Source organism: Nomascus leucogenys, chromosome 15, assembly GCF_006542625.1.
Source record: "Nomascus leucogenys isolate Asia chromosome 15, Asia_NLE_v1, whole genome shotgun sequence".
In the NCBI taxonomy this organism is placed as follows: domain Eukaryota; kingdom Metazoa; phylum Chordata; class Mammalia; order Primates; family Hylobatidae; genus Nomascus; species Nomascus leucogenys.
In genome coordinates this window covers 69,890,687-69,915,923 of record NC_044395.1, presented here as the reverse complement: position 1 = coordinate 69,915,923, position 25,237 = coordinate 69,890,687, and the positions used below count along the sequence as shown (strand labels likewise).

Below are 25,237 nucleotides of genomic sequence, written 5' to 3'. Positions count from 1 at the left end.
GAGATAATAAGAAGGCAGAATTTTCGTGATTGTTCAGATGTGGTGGGGAGGGAGAAAATGGAGTCCCAGATGACCGCCAAACCTCTGACTTGGTGTTAACAGAATGGTGGTGCCCTTGTCTAAAGGAGAGAGCACTTGAGAAGGAGCAGGTTTGAGGAAGATGAGCTCCATTTTTTTGTTTGTTTGTTTTGGACGGTTGGCAGAGCTAGCTGAGATTTTATTTTGAAAAAAAAAAAAAAAGCAAAAGTTGAATTGTTTTGTAGCTGGAAGCATGGGCCAACGGGGGTGCCCCAGGTAGTAAACTCCCCCAGCAGGTGGGCTGAGGGCTAGGGCTGAGCCTCAGGTGAGTCTCCTGTTCCTGTGCTCCACTGCACAGCAGCTTCCTCCACAGGCCCTGGGGCAGCCGCAGGAGGGGCAGGCTGTTAGGGGCTGCCATGGCCATTCGCTTGGGCAGGACATCAGAGGACTTGGACACTAGCTTGCCATCTCACATTTCCACCTTCTTCACAACTGTGGCCCTGGAGGAGCTGGCGCGGCTGAAGGAGCTGGAGCCTCCAGCAGAGCCAAAGCTGGAGCCCAGGCTGTAGCTGAGGCCTGTTGTAGAGGGCTTGTGAGGTGCCCGTAGGCCAAGCTCAGCCCACCTGAGTAGCCACTGGTGGTCTTCAGATGGACACTCTTGTTCTGTATCCCAGACCCCAGCTAGCTCTCCTTGCCCTCCAGCAGCTTCCTGTAGGTGGCAATCTTGATGTCCAGGGCCAGCTTGACGTTCATCAGCTCCTGGTGCTCCATGGCACAGCTGCTGCACCGTGTCCTGCTTGGCCCGCTGCAGGGCGGCCTCCAGCTCGACAGCTTCGTGTTGGCATCCTTAACAGCCAGCTCCCCACACTGCTCAGCATCTGCGATGGCAGCCTCCAGGGAAACCCTCTGGCCTTTGAGGCCCTCAATCTCAGCTTGGAGCCGGCTGATATTCCTATTAATCTCAGAGATCTCCACCTTTGCATAATGCAGGTCATTCCCGTGCTTCCCAGCCAGTGTCTGCAGCTCCTCATACTTGATCTGGTGCATGCCCTCAGCCTCAGCCCAGCTGCAGTTGGCGATCTCCTTGTACTGCGCCTTGACCTCAGGGATGATGCTGTCCATGTCCAGGGAGCAGCTGTTGTCCATGGACAGCACCACAGATGTGTCCGAGATCTGGGACTGCAGCTCCCAGCTTTCCTCTTCATACAGCTGCCTGAGGAAGTTGATCTCGTCAGTCAGCCCTTCCAGGAGAGACTCCAGCTCTACCTTGTTCATGTTAGCGTCAGCCACATGTTACCTTCTTGATGAGGGCAAATTCATTCTCCATCTCTATACGCTTATTGATCTCATCCTCATACTTGTTCTTGAAGTCCTCCACCAGCCCCTGCATGTTGCCAAGCTTCAGCTTCTCCTGGCCCAGAGTGTCCAGCTGCCACCGAAGTTTGTTGATGTGGCTCTCGAACATGCTGTCTATGTTTCTCCGAGCTGTCTTCTGCTGCTGCAGGAGGCTCCACTTGGTCTCCAGCATCTTGTTCTGCTGCTCCAGGGACCGCACCTTCTTGATGAAGGAGGCAAACTTGTAGAGGGTCTTGATCTGCTCCTTCTCCTGGGTGCGCACAGCCTGGATGTTGGGGTTCACCTCCAGCTTAAGGGGGCTCAGCAGGTTCTGGCTGACCATGATGGCTGTGATGACCCCCATACCACTGGTCCCACCATAGCCTCCACCCAGACCCATGCGGGTGACCAGGCCACCCCGGAAGCTGCTACTGCCGCCCACTCAAGAGAAGCTCCAGGAGCTGATATGGGCACCAGGCCCGCTGGTGTAGGAGCGGCTGCTTAAGGCCTAGGGGCCAGAGGTGGACACCCTGTAGGACTTCTGGGTTACCCTGATGGACATGGTGGAGGCAGTAGTGGAGGTGGGTGGGCTGAACCAGGAAGAGATTCAAGAAAGCAGAGAAGCTTCTTCTAGGTCATGAGCTTCGTTTTTGAACGATTCGTCTGAGCTGGATAGCCATGTTGAACGTTTCAGAGGGATCTAGGGAAGATCAAGTAAGGTGGGATCTAGGGAAGATCAAGGTGGTATCTAGTAGGCAACTGGATACATGGGATTGAACCAAGGGGATGAATCCAGGCTGGAGATTGACATTATGGAATCAAGGGAATGAGCGAACCATCCAGGGAGAGGGTGTAGAAAGAGGACTCCTAGAAGGTGGTGGAGAAGGCATTTCCTGAGAGGTAGGAAGAAAACCAGGAGTTTGCCACGATGACAACCAAGGGTAGGGAGAGTTTCCACCAGGGAGAAGTAGTCCATGTGTCAGAGGCTGCTGGGGGGGAAGAGGGTCAAGAAAGGTGGGCACTGAATGGTGTCCCGTGAGTGCAGAGTGGCACCTACTTATGTGTAGTTCAGGGGCACGCATGGCCGGCCACTACCAGGCTTTCTTCAGCCTCCTCAAAGGCCCACACTAGTGTGACTGGGCTGGCTGGACTGCCTCTCCGTACCCCTGAGGCCTGGTTTATGGCCTCTCTGCCTGTGGAGAGGAGACAGGGAGAGGAAGAGGGAGCTTTAGCCTCAGTCCAGGGACGGTGTCTGAGGCCTTTCTGAGAAGTTTGTGGGGACCTCAGCTGCACAATAGAGGGCAGCCTGCAGCCAGAGTAGAGCCAACCAAGTTCCTCCTGACACCAAGAACATTGACATTTGGACACAGTTTTCCCCTGGAGCCTTCCCCCTGTGGAAATTCCCGGTTGTAAGCCATATTGACTTTAATCTCAAGTGTCAAAAAGGTTGCCCAGGAGTCTGGGAGCTAACAGCTGAAAGCACGTTTGTAAGGATGTCAGGGCAAACAAAATAGGATACAGAACATTTTTTGAGATCTGTGCCAGTGGTGGACTTTTCTGGGAAACATAGCAAAAGCTGACTGTCTTAGGCAAAAAGGCGCTGATTCTTATCATGATTAATTTGTGTCCTTACTGAAAGATCAAGTTAGGGAAAGGTAAAGGGGAAGAACCGCCCATGTGTGATTTCTTTGCCAGGCACAAGGGCGCTGCAGGAGGCTCCCCCTAGAGTTTAATGGGCAGCTTTATGTATTTATATGCTTTGACTGGAGCTAAAGAGGTCTGTGCCACACAATGGGCAGTTTCTAGTTGGATTTTAAAAGAAATAACTTTGATCATTTCAAAAGCAATGAAGCCTGATGCAGCGGAGAGAAAAGAAGGCAGTAATTTATGGCTACCATTAAGGACACAAAGACAAAGGTGGAGAGAACGTTTCACTAACTGAAGATTTACAAATGTGTAAAAACCACCCTTATGACCAGAAATAGCTGAGTGTCTCTCTCAGCACCAAACAAAAGGGAGTGGGAGGGAGGCGCAGACAGAAAGAGGGACGCAACCTGCCTGCCTTCACTGAAAGGGTCAAAAGAAAAACAACTACAGAAAAGTTATTTTCTCAGATAGCTCCATCAAGCAGCTGCACTAGCCACAGCCCAAAGAGGCAGGCCCCCATGGGCATGTTCGGGGGCTGGGGTGGCAGACAATGGGTACTGAGGATGCAGAGGCTGGGAGCTCTGGGCTGTGGATAGGCCCCAAGAAGACATAAGTGTTTTTGTGCATGAGCTAGGTGGGGATTTTTTGGTGACATCTATTTTTTTCTGATCTCCAAAGGAATGGTGTGTGTGTGTGCACGTGCGTGTGCCTGCATATATGCATATGTGTATGTATATATTCGCAGGAGAAAATTGAATAACTACGGAGAAGCTCAGTGAAGAACATTACTGTTCTTCAGTAACGGAGAAGCTCAGTGAAGAACATTAGTGTGATGTTTGGTTGCGTCTGGAAATTGTTACTATATTTGTTCCTGGAGTGATGGTGGGTGTACTGGGCTCCAGCCATCCGTGTCAAGGGTGATATGCAAAGACCCTGTGTACCTGTTCCCTTGCAAGGGCTGTCTTGCATGGAGGGCCAGGTGCTAGGCACTGCCTGTGTTTGAAGCTAGCCAGACCTGATGTTTATGAGTTCAGGTGATCATAAATGCCACCTGTACTCCGGGCAAAGTCGGGGCTGCTGTCTGTTGTCTCTGGTGGCTCACCTTTGACCTCTAGCCCCCTTCCCCTTAGGCTCCCCTGAGATATACATAAGTAGCTTGCAGAGATTCTAGGCCCAGCGTGCCCCACAGTGGGACAAGTGGACCAGTGCCCTCAGGGCTGTGGGATGGAGGATCCGAGAGGGCCTGGGGTGGGCAGTGTGGAGAAGGGTGCAGAGGGTGTGCTGGGGTGGGCAGAGAAGCCAGGGTCACCTTCTCCATTCAAATAGCTGTTTTCCCGAATTGGAAGTCACCCCCACTCACTTCCACTTCCACCTCCCACCTCCCACGTGGAAAGCCCCAAGATAGCTTTGGGGTTTGGGGACTATAGGGAACACTTTCTGGGCGCCATGCCCCCAAATATTTCAATCTAGAAGGGCTGTTTGTCCTCACAAGAGGGCCCAGGTCGAGTTGTAGGACACTGGAACAGGCGCGGCACCGAGGGCTCCGAGCGCTGGAGCGGAGCGGGGCTGCGGGGGGGCAGCGGGCTGGGTGCCTGGGCTGCACGGGGCGCGAGGCACAGTGCTGCCGCCCCGCCAGGCTGACAGCCGCGCTCCGGCCACCGCGGCCGCGCCCCCTCCACCCGGGGCCAGGGAGGGGACGGGAGGAGGCCGGGCGGGGCGGCACTGCCCCCGCCTGCGCCTCCCGCCCCGGCCCGGGAGGGACCGTGTGAAAATGAGGCCGGGGCTCGAGGGGCGGGCGGGGCCGGGCCCGGGGTGGCGGCGGCAGCGGGCAGGGCGTCCGCACACACCTCCCCGCGCCGCCGCCGCCACCGCCCGCATTCCGCCGCCTCTGCCCGCAACCGCTGAGCCATCCATGGGGGTCGCGGGCCGCAACCGTCCCGGGGCGGCCCGGGCGGTGCTGCTGTTGCTGCTGCCACCGCTGCTGCTGGCGGGGGCCGTGCCGCCGGGTCGGGGCCGTGCCGCGGGGCCGCCGGAGGGTGAGTGTCCAGCCGTGGGGGCGCACCTGGCACAGTGGGCAGGGCCGAGAAGGGTGTTTAGGTCCCCGACGGGGTCCAGAGCCGGGCGCGCGGGGCTCGGGGCTGGCGGCTGCAGCTCCGCGGGGGCTTCCGCTCCCTCCGGGACCTCACCCGCCGGCCGGGCCAAGGCGCCACGACCGCTGGGGCCCTGAGTCCTGCGGCCCGGCCTCGGACCCGGAGCTGCTGACAGTTCCCGCCCTGGTCCGGATGCCTCCAGAGCGCCTGCTAGTCAGACCGACGCCGGCGAGCAGGCAGGAGGGTGCTGACCCCGGCCTCGGGGTCCCGCGCCTCGGTGTAGGCGGGGAAACTGAGGGCCGGGCCGGGCACATCCGCGAGGCCGTGGCAGCTTTGCCCTTTCTTTCTTTGGGGACCAGCAAGTTCTGCTGATGGCTTCGGGGTGGGCTCCAGAGAGTTTTCTGTCAGCGGAACAGCGCCTGTTCTGATCTGGGAATTACCCTGAAGCAGCAACAAGCCTAGGTTTTCAGCAGAGAACTTTGGTTTCCAGAGAGGACTCTGGATGTGCTGTGCTTACTGGACTTGCAATACTTTCAAAATGCTTTTGTTTTTAATTAATATCCTGGAGTAGTGTCAACCCAGGAAATACTTCTGCCAAGGCGGGTTTCCAGGTTGAGAGGATGGGCAGGGGTGGGAGTGCAGGGGGCCGGCCATGGGGACACTATGCCCGCTTCGCAGCATCTGAGAGCCCTGGATGACATCTGCTCCGATCCCGGGGCAGGCTTCCCATAAATACTCTAAACCAGCGGGGTGCAATCTTTTGGCTTCCCCGGGCCACAATGGAAGAAGAAGAATTGGGCCACACATAAAATATACTAACACAAACGATAGCTGATGAGCAAAAAAAAAAAAAAAATCTCATAATGTTTTAAGCAAGTTTATGAATTTGCATTAGGCCGCATTCGAAGCTGTCCTGGGCTGCATGTAGCCCACGGGCTGTGTTGGACAAGCTTGCTCTAAGCCCCGAGAAAGCTGACAGACAGCTGCTTGGTGTTCAGGGCTTTTCTGTCCGTTTGGTCCTTTCCTCCTTTAGCGGGCATGTAGGTACTATTGCCTACTCACATGCCAGGTACTGCGCTGGCTTGGCATGAGGGACACAGACGCAGTCTGTTGTCAAGACATTGTCTAGTGGAGAGAGAGGAAGGAAAACAGTAACAACCCTGCCTGATGTGTGCCATGCAAAGCCATACATACGCGGACACTTGGTGAGGGCGACTACACTGGGGGTCATGGCAGGCTTCCTGGAGGAGGTGGATTTGAGCTAAGTCCTGAAGGCCAGTAGGTGATAGTGGGGGTAATTTCACGTAGAGCGCACAGGCTGTTCCTGGGAACAGGGGCCCAGAAACAGTTTGGTTTATCCCAGGGATCCCAAGCAGCTGTAACTTGTGAGGAGAGAAGCGGGGTGGGCTGGTGGGGATGATGCCAGACAGGGCCGAGGCCAGATCACACATGGCCTGGGAACCTGTACCAGGTGTCAGCTGTGCTCTTTTGCAGATGTGGATGAGTGTGCCCAAGGGCTAGATGACTGCCATGCCGACGCCCTGTGTCAGAACACACCCACCTCCTACAAGTGCTCCTGCAAGCCTGGCTACCAAGGGGAAGGCAGGCAGTGTGAGGGTAAGTGCCTTGGGGACCATGTGGGGGGACTGTAGGGAAGCTCCTACCTCCTTAGCTCTTGCAGTGGCCACTTATGTTGGTAAAAGTGCTGCCCCTCCTCTCCCTTTCCCCCAGCCCCTGAATCACATCACCTGCTCTCTGAAATACATTTCAGATCTTGGACTGGAAACATTAGGTCTTCCCTAGAGCTGCTCACACAGTTTTATCTGGCTCTGAAATGTCCTTTTGTCTAGCTTCTGGAAAAGAAAAGAGATGTGTTAGTATCTTTGGGTCCCACTCAGTTTTGGGGCAGAAAGTAAACATGCATGCTGATCAGGAGAGCCATACCTGCCAGAGCAGGGCTGATCCTGCACCTCCCTGGGGCTGTTTGTACCTTTGCCCTGAAGTCTGAGTGCTAGAGTCCTACCCTCCCCTACCAGCTCAGGAGGCTCTATCCTGTCTATGGCTTTGGCCACAATGTTTGGCATTGTGACGTGCCAAGAAGTACACCAAGGACCTTCCTCGTTTGGAGTTACAGGTTCACTCTGGAGAGATGTGTGCAGAGGGGCATTTTAGCCCATAGAGCTGCAGGTCTGAGAACCTGTAGTTTGGACTCTGCCATTTTATAATCTGGACTAGAGTCATGAACTGTGAAGTTCAGAACTGGCCAGAGACTGGACACTCAAGGCTGTTCCTGGAGATGGAAATCATGACACATTGGAGCTGACTGGGCTATTCAGGTAGCTCTGGGCCAATCCTATTACTCATTTTACAGATGGGGACACTGAGGGCCAGAGGACTTGTGGCCATGATCACACAATTCGTCTGCAAGTGAAAGAAAGTCAGGTCTCCACCCCTAGCTCTGTCCCCAACCCCACGTTTCTCATATTTACTCAGCCTGCTGCTGTCCTTCTTTGGATGAGTGAGAAATCCCACTCTCTATAGTCATCCCGTGCAGGAAGAAGTTAGATGAGGAGCACTGAACTCATCTCTGAGTATCCCTCCTTGCTCCTGGACCCAACCTTGACAAGTATGTTGGTGGCCCCTTCCTCTTTGAGAGGTTTTAAACCCTTTAGAACTTGGGCTTAACTCCCATGGGAATTGATCGTCTGAATACTTGCAGGATCTAAAGCTACACAGTGAGTAAGAAAGTCCCTTCCAAGTCTCTTTCCATTTTGAAAAACATATTAACTTCTTTAGATGAGGAGGAAAACTTTTTTGAGACAGAGCTTTGCTCTTGTCGCCCAGGCTGGAGTGCAATGGTGCAATCTCGGCTCACTGAAGCCTCCTCATCCCCGGCCAGGAGTGTGAGACCAAGCGATTCTCCTGCCTCAGCCTCCCAAGTAGCTGGGATTACAGGCGCCTGCCACCACGTCCAGCTAATTTTTGTATTTTTAGGACAGATGGGATTTCACCATGTTGGCCAGGCTGGTCTCAAACTCCTGACCTCAGGTGATCCACTGGCCTCGGCCTCCCAAAGTGCTGGGATTACAGGCATGAGCCACTATGCCCACCCAGAGGAGGAAAACTTTTAATGAGTGTCTATTCTGGTGCCATTTAATGGCCTAGTGTTCAGACCCTGATGTTTCAAACCAATCTGTTTCATACTGTGGCCTCTGAGTAATAAAGATTCTAAATATTGGAACAGTATATAATGCTCAGCAGTGCCTGGTACGTGATAGACACTCAGTAGACATCCTTATTTTTGAATAAGTGATTGTGTAAGATGGGCTCAGTCTACTAGCACCTTGACACAAAATCTTTTCCAACAAATAGACAAATCCGCAAATGAAATATCTAGATACAGAATATACAGATGACCAAGTAGGTAAGTGATTGTCAGATGCTTTTGCAGTGTTGTAGCAATGACCTGATCCTCCCTATCCACCCATCTCCTTGTCTTAGCATAGCTGAGACAAGAAATGGGATCTTTAAAATGAACTTTGTTACAAAGGAAGGGAAGATCAAAAGAAAATATAGATAGCAAATATGAATAACAGATGGGATTATGACGGGCAAGTTTGGATCTGGTGACACCCCTTGGGAAATCATTCAGGGAGCTCCCCTTTGTGCACGTGGAGTGAGGCTCCCACTGCTCCCATTGGAGAAGGTGTGCTCCTGGTCAGGTGCATAGCAAGTGGGGTTGGTGATCCACCCATGACGTAGCTCGCTCTCTCTCTTTCTCTCTTTCTTTCTCTCTCTCTTCCCCCCTCCCCCCACCATGTCATGGAAGGCCAAAAGGCTATCTCTCCCCAAAACATTTATCTGCTGATTCCTCCATACCACACACTTTCGGTATTAAATATTCTATTTGCTGTACTGGAATTCACACATGTTGGTACCCTGCTTTGGAAAAAAATGTTCACTTCTTTACTATGTGGATAACTCACGTCCTCTAGTTGCTGTGTGCTCTCTGGTGGCACAAAACCATTCCACTGACTTTATTTAGATAAAGTACACTTTTAGTAAATAATGTTAAATGACAATTGGCAAGAGTTTCCTTATTCTTGGCTTTTGCATTTGGTATATTTCAAATGAAATTGAATTGCTAACAGTTTATAGTTGATTGTTAAAAGTCTATTATTTAGTTTAAAATAACTAATGATTGGCATTGTGCCGTATATATAGATATATAAATTTATTTTAAAATGATATGTGATTGTTATAAAAAGTCAAATAATACAAAATGTGTAAAATCAAAAATTAAAGACCCTCCCATCCATTTATCCACAGATAGTCATTGTTAACAGTGAGCATACATCCTTTGTACTGTCATTTTGAACTCAAACCCTAGAAGAATTTGATCTTTTGAATATTTGTAGTATTTACAATACTAGTAAGTAAGGATGTCCCTCTTTTCTTTTTTTTTTTTTGAGATGGAGTCTTGCTCTGTCACCCAGGCTGGAGTGCAGTGGTGCAATCTTGGCTCACTGCAATGTCCGCCTCCCGGGTTCAAGCAATTCTCCTGCTTCAACCTCCCTAGTAGCTGGAATTATAGGTGTGCACCACCACGCCCGGTTAATTTTTGTATTTTTAGTAGAGATGGGGTTTCACCATGTTGGCCAGGCTGGTCTCGAACTCCTGACCTCAGATGATCCACCCACCTCGGCCTACCAAAGTGCTGGGATTACAGGCGTGAGCCACCATGCCTGGCCAGGATGTCCCTCTTAGTTTGGATTTCTTGGTGTAGGAGTACAGAAATGGAAATTTTCTCCCAAAAAGGAAAAGAAGAGGAAATGAGGATTGTAAGGATTCAAAGATGTAGATATACAAAGATATAACTCCTTTATCCATTTCTTGGCCTATTAATTTTTAAGCCTCTTGGGACTAACCTGTGGTATCATTTGGGTTGTGATTATTGCCAGCTTCACTACTTATATTTAAGTTCAGGGATGAGGACCAGGTTTACTCAGAGTAACTACAATTTTATCCTCCATAAAGTTTTCTTCTGCCAAAATGTTGGAGAAATGGGTGAGCCCTGAATAAGTGGGTTTAAAAATAATGTGATTCAGATGTTGCTTTAGATAATCTTTTATTCTAAATGATCTTTGCTTATTTGCTTATTTATTGTATGGTTCTTACTTCTCAGTTTGAGGAATTGAATTGGCTCACGCCTGTAATCCTAGCACTTTGGGCAGCTGAGGCAGGAGGATACCTTGAGCTCAAGAGTTTGAGACCAGCCTGGGCAACATAGTGAGACCTTCTCTCTACTAAAGGTCAAAATAATTAGCTGGATGTAGTGGTGCGTGCCTGTAGTACCAGCTACTCCAGAGGCTGAGGTGGGAGGATCACTTGAGCCCAGGAGGTGGAGGTTGCAGTGAGCTGTGATTGCGCCACTGCACTCCAGCCTGGTCAACAGAGCAAGACACTCTGTCTTAAAAAAAAAAAAAAAAAAACTAAAGAGATTGAATCAAGTTTAACAGGGATGAATCTAAAGTTGGCCTTTGTACAAGATGCTATATTTTTCTTTTCTTTTCTTTTTTAATTTTTTTATTTTTGAGACAGAGTCTCGCTTTGTCACCCAGGCTGGAGTGCAGTGGCGTGATCTTGGCTCACTGCAACCTCTGCCTCCCAGGTTCAAGTTGTTCTCCTGCCTCAGCCTCCCAAGTAGCTGGGACTACAGGTGTGTGCCACCACGCCGGGCTAATTTTTTGTATTTTTAGTAAAGACGGGGTTTCACCATGTTAGCTAGTATGGTCTCTATCTCCTGACCTCGTGATCCGCCTGCCTTGGCCTCCCAAAGTGCTGGGATTACAGACATGAGCCACTGCGCCCAGCCTATATTTTTCTTTTTAAAAAACTTTTTATTTGGACATAATTTTAGATTTCAGAAAAGTTGCAAAAATAGTGCAGAGTTCATCTGTGTATATATATGCCCTTCATTCATTTTACCCTAATCTTAGCAACTTACATAACTATAGTACAATTATCAAAACCAGGAAATCAACACTGGCACAATGCTATTAAGTAAACTACAAACTTTATTCAAATTTCACCATTTTTCCCTACCATTCTTTTTTTGTTCCAGAATCCAAGTAAAGTCCCGCATTAGATTTAGCAGTTGTGTCTCTTGTCTCCTCCAGTCTGTGACAGTTCCTCAGTCTTTCCTGACATTGAAACTTTTGATGAGTACTGCTCACTTCATTTGTCTTAATGTCATTATAAGAATTGATATGAGGCCAGGTGCAGTGGCTCATGCTTGTAATCTTAATACTTTGAGATGCCAAGGAGGGAGGCTTACATGAGGCCAGGAGTGTGAGACAAGCCTGGGCAACATAGTGAGTTGCCTGTCTCTAAAACAAAACAAAACAAAACAAACAAACAAAAAATTGCTGGTGTGGTGGTGTGTGCCTGTAGTCCCTGCTACTCAGGAGGCTGAGGCAGGAGGATCACTTGAGCCCAGGAGTTTTCAGTGAGCTATGATGGCACCACTGCACTCCAGCCTGGGTGACAAAATGAGACACTGTCTCAAAAAACAATAATTGATATAAGAGAATGTCTTGTGTTTTTTTCATGATAAAATTGAGGTTTGAGTTTTTGGCCAGGCTGCTACAGAGGTGCTGTTGTATCCTTTTCAGTGTAGCACATCATGGGCACATGATGTCAACATGTCCCATTCTTGATGATGTTAACCTTGATTGCCTGAGCAAGATGGGATTTACTGGGTTTCTCTGCTACAAAATTACTATTTTTTTTTTTTTTTTTGCCCTTTGCAATAGATACATTTCTTAGGGGAGATACTTTGAGGCCAATATCCTGTTTCTCCTCAAATCTTCATCCACCGATGTTAGCATCCAATTGTGGATCTTGCCTGCAATAATTATTACTGTGATGTGTGTCTCCTGGTAATTTTGCATTTCTCTAATTCCTTAAACATCTATTAATTGAAGTTTTTCTGTAAGGAAGATCTCTCCCTCTTCCCCACTTATTTATTAATTTATACCACTATGTACTGATGCATATTTACTTTATTACATCTATATTTATTTTTGGCTCAAATTGTTTGCTTTAGCCATTGGAAGCTCCCCACACATTGTCTACTGTGTCATTTTGATGTCACTTTTTTGAGGACTTCCTAACTTTCTGGTACCACAATATGCTCTAGAATCATCTTATAGCTTCTCCTCCCTAGGCCTGGAATGAACTACTTCTCCAAGGAGTTCTGCTTCCTTTTATTGGGAAGTGGTCTATAGAAACCAAGATCTGGATGCTTGGTGTTGTCATTGCTACTAGGGTGTCATCATTCCTACCTGGGAAATACATGTATGCATACTCACCCACACATACACACGTATCTATATTTATTCCTTTTATTTATTCATCTGTATATATATTAAAAACAATTAGTTACACTGATACTTTGAATTCCAAACCAATACCACAAGATTCATTCTAGGCCGGATGCAGTGGCTCACGCCTGTAATCCCAGCACTTTGGGAGGCTGAGGCGGGTGGATCACAAGGTCAGGAGTTCAAGACCAGCCTGGCCAAGATAGTGAAACCCCATCTCTACTAAAAGTACAAAAATTACAGCGCGCCTGTAATCCCAGCTACTCGGGAGGCTGAGGCAGGAGAATCGCTTGAACCTGGGGGGCAGAGGTTGCAGTGAGCCAAGATCGCGCCACTTCACTCCAGCCTGGGTGACAGAGTAAGACTCCATCTCAAAAAAAAAAAAAAAAAAAAGATTCATTCTATTCTCTCTTTGCTTATTCTAACTTTCTCCAACAGTGAGAAATCTGGCGCTCATTATCTGTAATGTGTTTACCTCTTTGTTCAGTCCTAATACACAGGAGAGATATTTACAGAATTACGAGTCCATAACCCTGTGAGTAAAGCAGATTTACTAACTAGAGTACAATATTTACTAGAGTATAGCATACAGCTGTTTTGTTTTTAGCCTTAAAGCATCCAAGCAAGGTGTTGTTTTTCACAGTGTTATTTAGGTCAATATTTTTCTTCCCCATCCCCTTCAGTATGGTTATACTATTAGTTTATAATACGTTAGGTTCATTTGTTTCTTTTTGTATTCCAATTTTATTCACTTCCGTCCCCTCCTTCTATGCATTTCCCTTATTCCTTAAACATGTATTAATTGTATGTATACAATTAATTATATTCATTCTTTCCACCCTTTCCCTGTGCCCTGTGGGTCACCAATCTCTGTAGTTTCTGGTTTTACCTTTCTGTATTTATTTTGCACTAATAAGCAGATAAATGTATGCTTCCTTTTTAACAACTTTACTGAGGTGTAATTAACATACTATAATATTCACCAATTTTAATTTTGCAAGTCAGTGATTTTTAGTTAATCAGCTGAATTGTGCAACCATCACCATAATACAAACATTTTCCTCATCTCAGTAAGATTCCTCATGTTCTTGTACAGCTAATCCTCATTCCCAGTCCCAGCCTCAAGCAACCAGTAATCTACTTTCTGTATCTGTATATTTGCCTTTTCTGGACATTTCACGTAAGTGGAATATGCGGTCTTTTGTGTTAAATTCTTTCACCTAGCAAAATGCTATTGAGGTTTGTCCATGTGGTAGCTTATATCAGCATTTCATTCATTTGTATCACTTAATAGTATTCCATTGTATGAATATACCATGTTTTTTTTGCCCATTTATCAGTTAATAGGCATTTTGATTGTTTCTACTTTGGGGCTATTATAAATAATATTGCTGTGAACACTTGCATGAAAGTCTTTTTTTTTTTTTTTTTTTTTGAGACGGAGTCTCGCTCTGTCACCCAGGCTGGAGTGCAGTGGCGCGATCTTGGCTCATTGCAAGCTCCGCCTCCCGGGTTCACGCCATTCTCCTGCCTCAGCCTCTCCTAGTAGCTGGGACTACAGGCGCCAGCCATCACGTCCGGCTAATTTTTTGTATTTTTAGTAGAGACAGGGTTTCACCATGGTCTCTATCTCCTGACCTCGTGATCCGCCCGCCTCGGCCTCCCAAAGTGCTGGGATTACAAGTGTGAGCCACCGCGCCTGGCCGAAAGTCTTTGTATAGACATAAATTTTCATTTCTTCTGGGTATATACCTAGGAGTGGGATTGCTGGGTCATATGGTGTATTTGTGTTTAACTTTTTAAGAAACTGCCAAGGAGATAATTTCTTGGATATCACACCAAAACCACATACAACAAAAGAAAAAATAGACAAATTGGACTTAATGAAAATTTTAAAATTTTGTACATCAAAAGATAATATCAACAGAATATAAAGGCAACTCACAGAATAGATGAAAATATTTGCAAATCGTATATCTTATAAGGGATTAATATCAAGAATATGTAGAGAACTGTTAATATTCAACACTAAAAATCAAATAACCCAATTAAAAAGTGGGCAAAATATTTGAATAGACATTTCAGCTAAGATGATATGCAAATGGACAATAAGCCCATGAAAAGATGTTCGACATCTCTAATGATTAGGGAAATGCAAATCAAAACTACAAATGGGAGATGCTATTCATATCCATTAGGATGGCTACTATCAAAAAAATAGAAAATAATAAATGTTTGTGAGGATGTGGAAAAATTGGAAGCTTTGTGCACTGTTGGTGGGAATTTAAAATGGTATAGCCACTATGGAAAACAGTGTGGAAGTTCCTCAAAAATTAAAAAAAAAAAATTACCATAGGACCCAGCAATTCCACTTCTGGGTATATACCCAGAAGAGTGGAAAGCAGGGTCTGGAGGAGATATTTGTATGCCCATGCTCATAGCATTATTCACAGTAGCCAAAAGGTGGAAGCAACCCAAGTGTCCATTGACAGATGAGTGGATAAGCAATATGTGTTATGTACAAAATAATATTTTTGTTTTTTTTTTTTTGAGATGGGATCTTGCTATGTTGCTCAGGCTTGTCTCAAATTCCTGGGCTCAAGTGAGCCTCTCACCTCGGCCTCCCAAGTGGCTGAGATTACTGGCATGATATAATGGAATATTAGCCTTAAAAAAGGAAATCCTGTCACATGCTATACAGCATGGTGGAATCTTGAGAACATTATGCTAAGTGAAACAAGCCAGTCACAAAAAGACAAATACTGTTTGGTTCTAAATATATGAGATACTTAGAGTAGTCAAAATCATAGAGTCAGAAAGTAGAATTGTGGTTACCAGGGCTTGAGGGAAGAGAGGGAAGAGGAAATGAGGAGTTACTGTTAAATGGGCATAGAGTTTCAGTTTTACAAGATAAAAAGAGTTAGGGAGATGAATAGTGGTGATGGTTTCACAACATTATGATTGTTTTAATTATATCCAACTGTACATTTACAGAAAGTAAAGAAAAGACACTGCCAAACTCTTGTCCAAAGTGGCTATGCCATTTTACATACCCATCAACATCCTGTCAACAATGCATGTGTTCCCATTTCTCCACATCCTTGTCAACATTTGTTATTGTCTGTCTTTTTAATTATTACCATTCTAGTGAATGTGAAATGGTATCTCATTGTGGTTTTAATTTGCATATCCCTAATAACTAATGGCGTTGAGCATTTTTTCATGTGCTTATTGGTCATTTGCATATCATTGTAGCTGAAATGTCTATTCGAATATTTTGCCCATTTTAAAATTAGGCTGTTTGTCTTCTTACTGAGTTGTAAGAGTTCTTTTTCAGTTCTTTATAAGGTGTGTGATTTGCAAATATTTTCTACCAATCTGTGGCTTGTCTTCATTTTCTTGATACCGTTTGAAGAGCAAAAGTTTTTAATTTTGATAAACTCCAGTTTATTAATTTTAAAAATTGTGATTGTGTATTTGGTATTATATCAAAGAAATTTTAACCTCATCCAATGTCTTAAAGATTTTTCTCTTTTTCTCCTTTTTTTTTTTTTGAGATAGGGTCTTGCTCTGTCACCCAGGCTGGAATGCAGTGGTGCAATCTTGGCTCACTGCGGTCTCAGTGTCCGGCTCAGGCAATCCTCCTGCCTCAGCCTCCCAAGCAGCAGGGACTACAGACGTGCACCACCACACCTGGCTAATTTTGTTTATTTTTTGTAGAGATGGGGGTCTCTCTATGTTGCCCAGGCCAGCGACTCCTGGGCTCAATTGATCCTCCTGGCTTAGGCTCCCAAAGTGCACCCAAAGATCATGCCTAGCCATCCCAATATCTTAAAGATTTTTATCACATATTTTTTCTGAAAAGCTTTATATTGTTAATGCTTACATTTGGATCCCTGATCCATTTTGAGTTGATTTTTGTTATGGGATAAGGGTCTAAAGTCATCTTTTTGAATATGGATATCCAATTAAACCAGTGCCATTTGTTGAAAAGAGAAGCATTTCTCCCAATAGATTACCTTAGCACTTTTGTTTAAAATCAAGTGGCCATAAGTAGAAGGATTTATTTCTGGACTCTCAATTCTGTTCCATTGATCTATACATCTGTCTTTATGCCTGTACCATGCTGTCTTGATAACTGTAGGTTTATAATAAGTTAAAGTCCCCAAAATTTGCTCTCCTTTTTCAAAATTGTTTTTGCTCTTCTGAGTCTTTTGCATTTCCATGTAAATTTTACGATAAGCTTGTCAGTTCTGCAAAAACGTATCCTGAAATTTTGTGTGTGTTTTTATATCTTCTTATTTCTTACATGAAGATAACATATTACAGATACTCTTTTAATTTTGATTTTTTCATTTAATAGTATATCCTAGAAATTACTCCAAATCAGTTCATAGAGATCTTCCTCATTCTCTCTCTTTTTTTAATAGCTGCGTAGTAGTCCATGGAGTAGAGGTACCATAATTTATTAAACTATTTTTCTATGTATGGAAACTTAGGTTGTTTACAGTATTTTGTCATTAGAAACAACACTGCAGTGAGTAACCTTGTGCATATTTGTTTTCCTATTGTTAGAGATGTATTTTCAGGTAGATTCCTAGAAGTGGAATGGCTGGTTAAAAGGTAAGTGCATATGTTTTCACATTAAAGAAATAGCACCTGTCTGGTTTACTTCTGTTTTATTCCTCAGACATCGATGAATGTGGAAATGAGCTCAATGGAGGCTGTGTCCATGACTGTTTGAATATTCCAGGCAATTACCGTTGCACTTGTTTTGATGGCTTCATGTTGGCTCATGACGGTCATAATTGTCTTGGTAAGGAAGGCATTTGGAAATGGCAGTTCTCCTTCACTCTCCCACCCCTTTCTTTCCCTTGGTGAAGACCTCCTCATGAAGACAAAAACAGGCTCAGAGCCTTGTGTTTTCTGCTCCCTTGGAAGTCAGACTCCGTGATAGAAAATGAGGTAAAATGTTTTAGTTTTATGTGATCATTCATAACATAAATCTTCTGTTAGTCCAAGGAGATGGGTGACATCGTCATTACTATTTATTGACTTTCTAGCATTGACTTGTCACCTTTTAAGATCTTTGGTCTTGTGTTGAGAGTCCTGACTTATAACCATTTTTTTTCAATGCTGCAAGTGTTTCTGTTTTAGAATTTAGAAAAACTCCTTGTCCTGAAGACTCCAAATGTGTGCTGGGGTTACAGCCAGCTAGACCCCCCTTTTTTTCTTGAAAAAGAGAGAAACTAAAACAGAAATCTTCCATGAACATCTTCCTAGTATTCCACAAAACAGAAACATCTGTTGGAGTTTTAGTCCCTGAGTTAGAGACTACAAAGAGTGTTGTTTACATTCATTCCTTATGCCAGGAATAAAACAGAACTTAGAAGCAGCTAGCAACTTCATGGGGTTGAGCGTTGGATAGTCTTAGAGGATGCAGCACTCCTGGCAGATAGGTATTTGTGGTTTGCTTTTTAAGGCTGATATTAGTTGTACAGGAGAACATCATGGGAAAATATGGCATCAGCCATATTTGAAAATATGACACTCACGACCCTTCATATGGATAACTTGCCGAGGTCTACTTGGCCAACTAAGGAGCAGCGGAGCCAGGCCCTGGCTCTGTGGGGACAGCCATTCAGACTCCCCCTTATGGTGTGGTAGGAATGGCCCTTTGATTAAATGCTTTGAGATCTGCATAAAAGGAACTAGAAAAAGTCCAGACAGAACTTGTGTGTTGTGTGTTGGGGCTCTGGAGTGGAGGAGAGGTTATTTCCATTTGGGACTTAACCCTCGTATGACCTATATCTCACTTCAGTGTCTCCTGGAGCTCCATCCTGATGGACTCTGTTATTTCCTGTTGGTGCCCTGTGTGAGAGATCAGGCTTTGGGTGACACATCACATGGCTTTCCAAGCCTGCAACTGTCAGTAAGACTTGATTGCAGGTGAGGGAACCAGTAATCTTCTAGGCAGTCAGTACCACAAAAAGGCATATTTGAGAGACAATCCTGAGAGCAGGAATCAACATTAATTAAAAACTCAGACAAATGAAATCATTTTCAGTGTGTGATTTGTTGGGAGGCATACCACATGGGTTGCTCTTTTTTTTTTTTTCCATTTTCAGGGGGAAATTTCCCTTTGACTTGCCAATGAGGGCATTTGGAGGATGCGTATCTGATGGCAGACTTCATCGTTACTGTTGTGCTGTAATCCACAGCCTGGGGTGGCGGGGGGTAGTATAAGGTTCCTAAGAGCAAGAACCATCCAGGGGCTAGGAACCTGGGCCAGGGCTGGTGGGCGGCTCTGAGTATCGGCCTGCTTGGAAACCCTGAAGGCAGAGTCTTTTCTTGCCTTTGCCAATAACGCAGATATTATCAACACAGAGTATCTCCATTTCCCCTCTGTGGGATCTCTTTGTGGACTCAGTAGCAAGGATCTGCCTTGCAGAGAGACCTTGAGCATCTACGGAGTATTTCTGAATGGGGTAAGGACTCTTTAAAAGGAAGGCACAAGAAAATGAAGTACATTTAGAAGAGTAGGACCGGCACACATAGACACTTCCCCAACATTCAGATTTGAAAGGGCTGACCCAGTTTGTGGCAAGAAAGAAGCTCAGAGCCCTGACTTCTCCTGAGTTCTCTGGGATGACCCCTTCAATCTCCTCAGCCTCCTAACCACACATTAGCCACAAATATATTAGCTAGAAGACACAAGGTACAAACACCACTTAGCTTTGGCACTAAACACAGAGCACTTCAAGATCCTGAATGCCTGCAAGTCTGAAAAACGAAAGGCAGCTCTTCTATACAGCTCACCCCATCTGCCTTCGGTTTCTATTTTTGGAGTGTCTGGGAGCTCGTCATAGCTGTTTGGCTTTGTAGCAGTTGTTCTCAACCCTGGCCGCACACTGGAATCACCTGAGAAGCTTAAAAAACACCATCACCTAGACTTCATCCAAGACTGGCTCTGTCAGTATCTCTGGAGGTGGCATCCAGGCTTCAGGGTTCTGACACATAGCCAGGGTTGAGAAACACTGTTTTATGGTCTGGAGAAGCTCACCAGCTTAGTGATAGATATTTGCGTACGTGGATACACACTTTTGTATTTATCCAACCAGACAGCATCAGCTAGCTGAATGACACATTTCTGATTGCCTTGGAGAAAAGAAATTGGGGGTTAAAGGTGGGGTGGGGGTGTGGCAGCTCAGAGGGGAGCACACCTTTACTCGCAGCCAATCCAGGAGTTGGTGTTCAGGGAGACAGACCTCTCCTGCTCACCTTGAGTCTTGCTGTGGAACACCTAGGCCAGGTGTGTTTCAGCACGGCTCATCCTCTGGAATGTGCTTCTTTCACCCTTTGGCATAGACAAGGGCAAGTTTGTTAGGCTTCGGGGGATGGCTTGAGTCCCATCAGTTTAGTCAGGCATCTGCTCAGTAGTGTGGGAGGATAGAGGACTATAAGATCTGAAGCTTGAAACCAGATAACAGATATTTAAATGTGAGGTTTTATTTATTATGATTATTATGGATATGCCCAGGAGCTAGTGATTGGCACATGAGAAATTAGACTGGAGAAAATAAATTGATTTTATATCAGCCTTCTCTTTGAGCCTTTGTTGTCTGAAACTTTTCTGGAAGTTTTTCTTCTTTGGCTCGGGTGAGGCCATCCTCTCCTGCTTGTTTGTTCATGCATTGAATAGTTAATCAGCACCTGCTGTATTCCAGGGCTGTGCTAATTAAAACAAAAATCTCTGTCCTCAAGGAGTTTGCAATCTAGTAGAGGTAGATGAGTAAAGGATTTTGAGGATGCAAGTCAGTAAGTGTAGCAATACAGCTGTGCACAAAGTATCATAGGCAGAGTGGGAGGAAGGTCCCCTAAGGCCGCCCTGACAGTGTGTGGCAGAAGGCTTCCTCCCTCCCTATCTCTCTGCTGGCTCCTTCCCTGGAGGCTCTTGGGACTCCTGCCATCTCCTCTGCCTCCTGCCTGCCCCTGGCAGGGTCTAGGATTCTACCTCTGACTGTCTCCTTTCTGCTCCCTTCCCACACTCCTGCCTTTGGCTCTCTCATTAGCCTCCACCACTTTATCAGGCAACTACAAATAAATGATTTCCAAAGCTGTGCTTACACCAGCAGATTCTCTTCCAAGCTCCCCACTAAGGTTTGCCACTTCCTACTGGACCTAGCCCTACATTTCAGCATTTCAGGCAGATCACCTCCCTGCCTTGGGGGTCAGGGGCAACCATATCTCCATTCCCATTTCTGCACCCAGCACTGGCCTTCCATGTTTCCCTTCCGGAAGGCCTTGGTGTCGACTTTCCATCCTCTAATGATGCCCACCTCATAGCCCACAAGGCTCCCAGCCCTGCAGGCACCTTGTCCACCCAGTCTTCTTCTCTGGCTTGGTTCCCAGCATCCCCGGCAGCCGCAGTGCTGTCCCCACTAGTGCTAGCTGTGGCTGTTGCAGATGCATGTGTGAAGCTGGACTCCCAGACTGCCCATTCTTCCCCTCCCTCTGTCCTGCCCTCAGCTGCTGCCTTGTATTTCTCAAAGTGAAGGGCCAGACTCTCTCCCCTACTCTAGTGGTTCCCAGCTGCTTCCCAAATTAAGTAGGCACTTCATTGCCTGGTATTCAGGATCCTGCAGTGTGACCCCAGTCTGTCCTCCCAGCTGTATCTCCTGTAACCTCCCTCATGTGCCCTATGCTCCAACCAAATGGGCTGACCCACTGGTATCTGAATGTTCTCCATGCCTCCCAGCCTTTGTGCTACTGCTTACGCTCTCTTCCACCTATAATCCCTTCTTTCCTGATTTATAATTGGACAATCCTAAGGGCCCATCTTTTATTAGCTTGTCCTTAATTCATCCTGATATCCTATGACCAGATGTGATTTCTTTCCTTTGTACCACCTTTTATGCCTTATATCAGAATCATTTGTGTATTTGTCTCTTGCTAAAGGGTATGCTCCTAGAGAGAAGGATTTTTTTTTTTTTTTTTTTTAGATAGAGTCTCGCTCTGAGGCCCACGCTGGAGTGCAGTGGCATGATCTCGGCTCACTGCAGCCTCCACCTCCCGAGTTCAAGTGATTTTCCTGCCTCGGTAGCTGGGATTACAGGCATGTGCCACCATGTCTATCTAATTTTTGTGTTTTTAATAGAGGCGGGGTTTCACCATGTCGGCCAGGCTGGTCTTGAATTCCTGACCTCAGGTGATCCGCCTGCCTCAGCCTCCCAAAGTGCTGGGATTACAGGCGTGAGCCACCACACCTGGCCAAGGGAAGGAATTTTATCTTCCTTATCTATATTTTGCTGTCTCCTCTAGCACCATGCTTTGGAAAGAGAAGGTGTTCAACAAATATTTACTGAGCTGATGATCTTGTGTCCATATGGCGATCCTGGCCAAGTGAGCCCCAGACCCATAAGGACTGGGTAATTGTCTGTGGACCTCACTGACTTTGATTCTGAAAGCTTCTGTGGTGCAGGGACATGAAGAGGAACCTCATCTTTGCTTAGCAGGGCCCCTGAGCTGCTGGGTGAGGTGGGGCATTTTGAAACAGTCACCAAAGCAATGGCTAATCCCTCTCTCCTTCCAGATGTGGACGAGTGCCTGGAGAACAACGGCGGCTGCCAGCACACCTGTGTCAACATCATGGGGAGCTATGAGTGCTGCTGCAAGGAGGGGTTTTTCCTGAGTGACAATCAGCACACCTGCATTCACCGCTCGGAAGGTACCTCTGCCCAGCTGTGGATGAGGGCAGAGTCACATCTGAGACCCCCTCCCTTGTGCACGCACACACACACTGACCCTAGAGGGGAAGCACAGGGCACAGAAAGTCTGGAGGCCTGAGGACGAGTCCAGACTCCACTGCCGGGTAACCGTGGGCAAGTTATTTGAACTTCAACTTCCTCACCTGGCAAAATAGGTGCACTGGACTGGGTGAGCTCTGAGGTCCTTTCAAACTCTCACATTCTCTGATTCTAATCTTTACATAGAATACATTTCAAACATGACTAGATGTCTCAGGAGCAATATAGTGGATGATCTGCCAAGTTTTTCAAAAAGGTGCTGAAAACCACAGCACCAGTATGAGCCTGCTCCCTGCTCTGGGTGGGTAGGGAGGAGGCTGGATCCTTCCCATGCAGACTTTCAATGAAGTGCCCTGTTTTCAGCCCCAAGCTAGATCTGGCCCTTCCATGTTTTGCGTTTTTGAGCTCCGAGGGGCAGAAGGGCTCCCTCCCTGGACTCTCCGTGCTGTGGTTTCCTTCACCTATGTCACCATTTATCATTCCTCTGTAAATTTGCCGGAAACTCTTCTCTTCTGATGTCCTTCTTTTCATTCTCTTTGCTTTGAGTTTATACCTTTTTTCATTCCTCTGTTACTTAGTAGATTCTTGAGAGGAAGAGGCATTAAGTACATGTGGCCAATCAGTTATTTTTAACTGAATGTCATACTTTTAACTCTTCCCTGCTCTTTCTTAAGCTAAAGAGTCACATTTTGGTGGCTGTGTTTCTCTTGGAGTTGCATCTGCCTATTTTTAGGGGAAGTGACCTAAATACTAGCCTATTAACCCCTTTGGCCATGTGCTGCTTATTCTTTCCCATTACTTAAGAACGAGGTCATTTTAAGTTCTTCTACTATTTAATCACAAATTTATAGATTGTTTTAATCCTGGTCTTGGTAACTTTTCAAGGGTTTCTTCATGGAAGATGATTTTTGTCTCATTTTCCAAGGATGGCGGCTCACACCTTATACCTAACTAGAATACCTGTTTGGGTACTAAGAAAAATTGTCAGAGGAACCCCCAGGGGCCAATGGGTTTGATGGTTATCATCACTCAGAGCCTGCTCATTCTCAGCGTTGGGGGCGGGGAAGTCACACGCACTGGCTTTGATCAGGCAGATTTCCTATCTTGTGCCAGGTGTGGCCCTTGATAAAGTAGCAGTTGGGTTTCATTTTCCTGCCAGGTTCTCTGGGGTCATTGGTGTGCCCTGCACTCTTGTCCGATGCAGGCCAAATTCGAGGTGGGAATGAATTAGGAGGCCAGTGGCACAGAGTGATCTGAATCTCAGGGCATCTCTCCTTTTGATTGCTCAAAGCTGCTTCCTGGTTAGTCACTTTGGCTTCCTCTGCAGGTGGCTGGGGAGGGATGTGGGAACTGCAGGTTAAAGCCATCGCTTGAGCCCTCCCAGTCTGGGTCCCACCCAGTCACAAAGCAGCTGGTAGCGATTAAGATCACCTCTTCTCCTTGCACTTCCAGAGCCCTGGCTCAGCCCCGCTCTCCCCTCCTGCAAGCCCCCAGACTGATGAGAGACACAGGCTCCTCATAACAGAAGCAAATACAAATGCAGTTCCTTTCTGCAAACTGTGTTTTCTAAATTTTCTACAATTCAGACATTCTTGGATCCCCTAAAGAGTATTTAAAGTGAACATTTTTGTCTGGAACTAAAACCAAAATCCAAGAATTTGAGTTGTGGTCTGGAAGTGCTCTCTGTGATTTTCTGTTGTGTTTCAACCTGATTGCTTGGCAAATTCATGGGAGTGTCAGCCAACAGATTATAGGAATTGGTAACGGAGAACCTTTGCATCCTAGGGTTTTGATTAGAACAGTCTGTAAAAAGTTTTCTTCTAGGATTTCCTCTCTGATGTGCACATTAAACTCTATGAAACTGTAGGCTTAAAAAGTCACAGTGGTGCCAGGTGTGGTGGCTCATGCCTGTAATCTCAGCACTTTGGGAGGCTGAGGCAGGCGGATCACGAGGTCAGGAGATTGAGATCATCCTGGCTAACACGGTGAAACCCCGTCTCTACTAAAAATACAAAAAATTATCCGGGCGTGGTGGCGGGTGCCTGTAGTCCCAGCTACTCAGGAGGCTGAGGCAGGAGAATGGCGTGAACCCAGGAGGTGGAGCTTGCAGTGAGCCGAGATTGCGCCACTGCACTCCAGCCTGGGCGACAGAGCAAGACTCCACCTCAAAAAAAAAACAAAACAAACAAAACAAACCAAAACAAAACGAAACCCACAGCGGATACCTTAAAAGTGATTAAAAGAAGGTAACACAGGAAGCTAGTATTTTCTATTGCTGTTGTTTTTAATAATTATTTACAAAACGTTCTTTAATATAGGGCATCATAATCATTGACTCTGAGGGAAAGCTCAAGATACTGATTTTTTATTTTTTATTTTTTATCCTTATAGACTCCAAAGCTGTGATAAAGAGACTGTGTGTTTTCACCCATATAATGAGGGTAGGCTGGAGAGAAACATATCACCCCCGGCCCGCCTTTGTTCCTATTCATGGGTGCTCAGGCTCTCAGAATGAGCACTCCTCTTTTGTTTTGTGTGTTCTGAGAATATTTAGATGGTGTACTGATGCCTTTTCAGGGCAACGGGGAAGGTGTCAGGGTGGCAAAGTGGAGGCTGTGCTTTCAGCAGGACCTGTTACCCGTTTTATGTCATGTTTTCCTCCCAATTCACAAGGCATATTTTTATTTGGTTTCCAGAAATAATCTTCAGTGGAGCCCTGATCTTGGGGTGCACCAGAGTGGGGGATTTCCAATGTTTCTGAGCTGTTTCCCTTCTGGTGGACAAACCATCCCGGACGTGACAACCAGACCAATTTTGGAAAGAGCTAGGGCCATTTGCTGGGCTGCCTAGTTTGGAACAGATTAATCTGCTCACCCCAGCAGTGGTCTTGCATTAAGTCAGGGTGCTATGAAAGGCTTTGAGGTCACTTCTTGAAAAGCTGTCAGCATTTCCAGAG

At 46.3% G+C, this 25,237-nt stretch overlaps 1 protein-coding gene and 1 pseudogene across 2 annotated transcripts in view; one reads left to right on the top strand and one right to left on the bottom strand.

Annotated features, from left to right (window-relative positions):
* Positions 1 to 205: 205 nt before the first annotated feature.
* On the bottom strand, positions 206 to 1,915 carry LOC105738884 (annotated as a pseudogene).
* Positions 1,916 to 4,848: 2,933 nt separating this feature from the next.
* Positions 4,849 to 25,237, top strand: part of SCUBE2 (signal peptide, CUB domain and EGF like domain containing 2) — an 84,369-nt gene continuing 63,980 nt past the window's right edge. For both annotated transcript variants that reach the window (XM_030828674.1, XM_030828673.1), the window contains exons 1-4: positions 4,849 to 5,036; positions 6,585 to 6,707; positions 17,166 to 17,291; positions 22,068 to 22,202. In XM_030828674.1, coding sequence (XP_030684534.1) covers positions 4,913 to 5,036; positions 6,585 to 6,707; positions 17,166 to 17,291; positions 22,068 to 22,202 — 508 coding nt within the window. In that variant the 5' untranslated portion in view covers positions 4,849 to 4,912. The remainder of the gene's footprint in view (positions 5,037 to 6,584; positions 6,708 to 17,165; positions 17,292 to 22,067; positions 22,203 to 25,237) is intronic.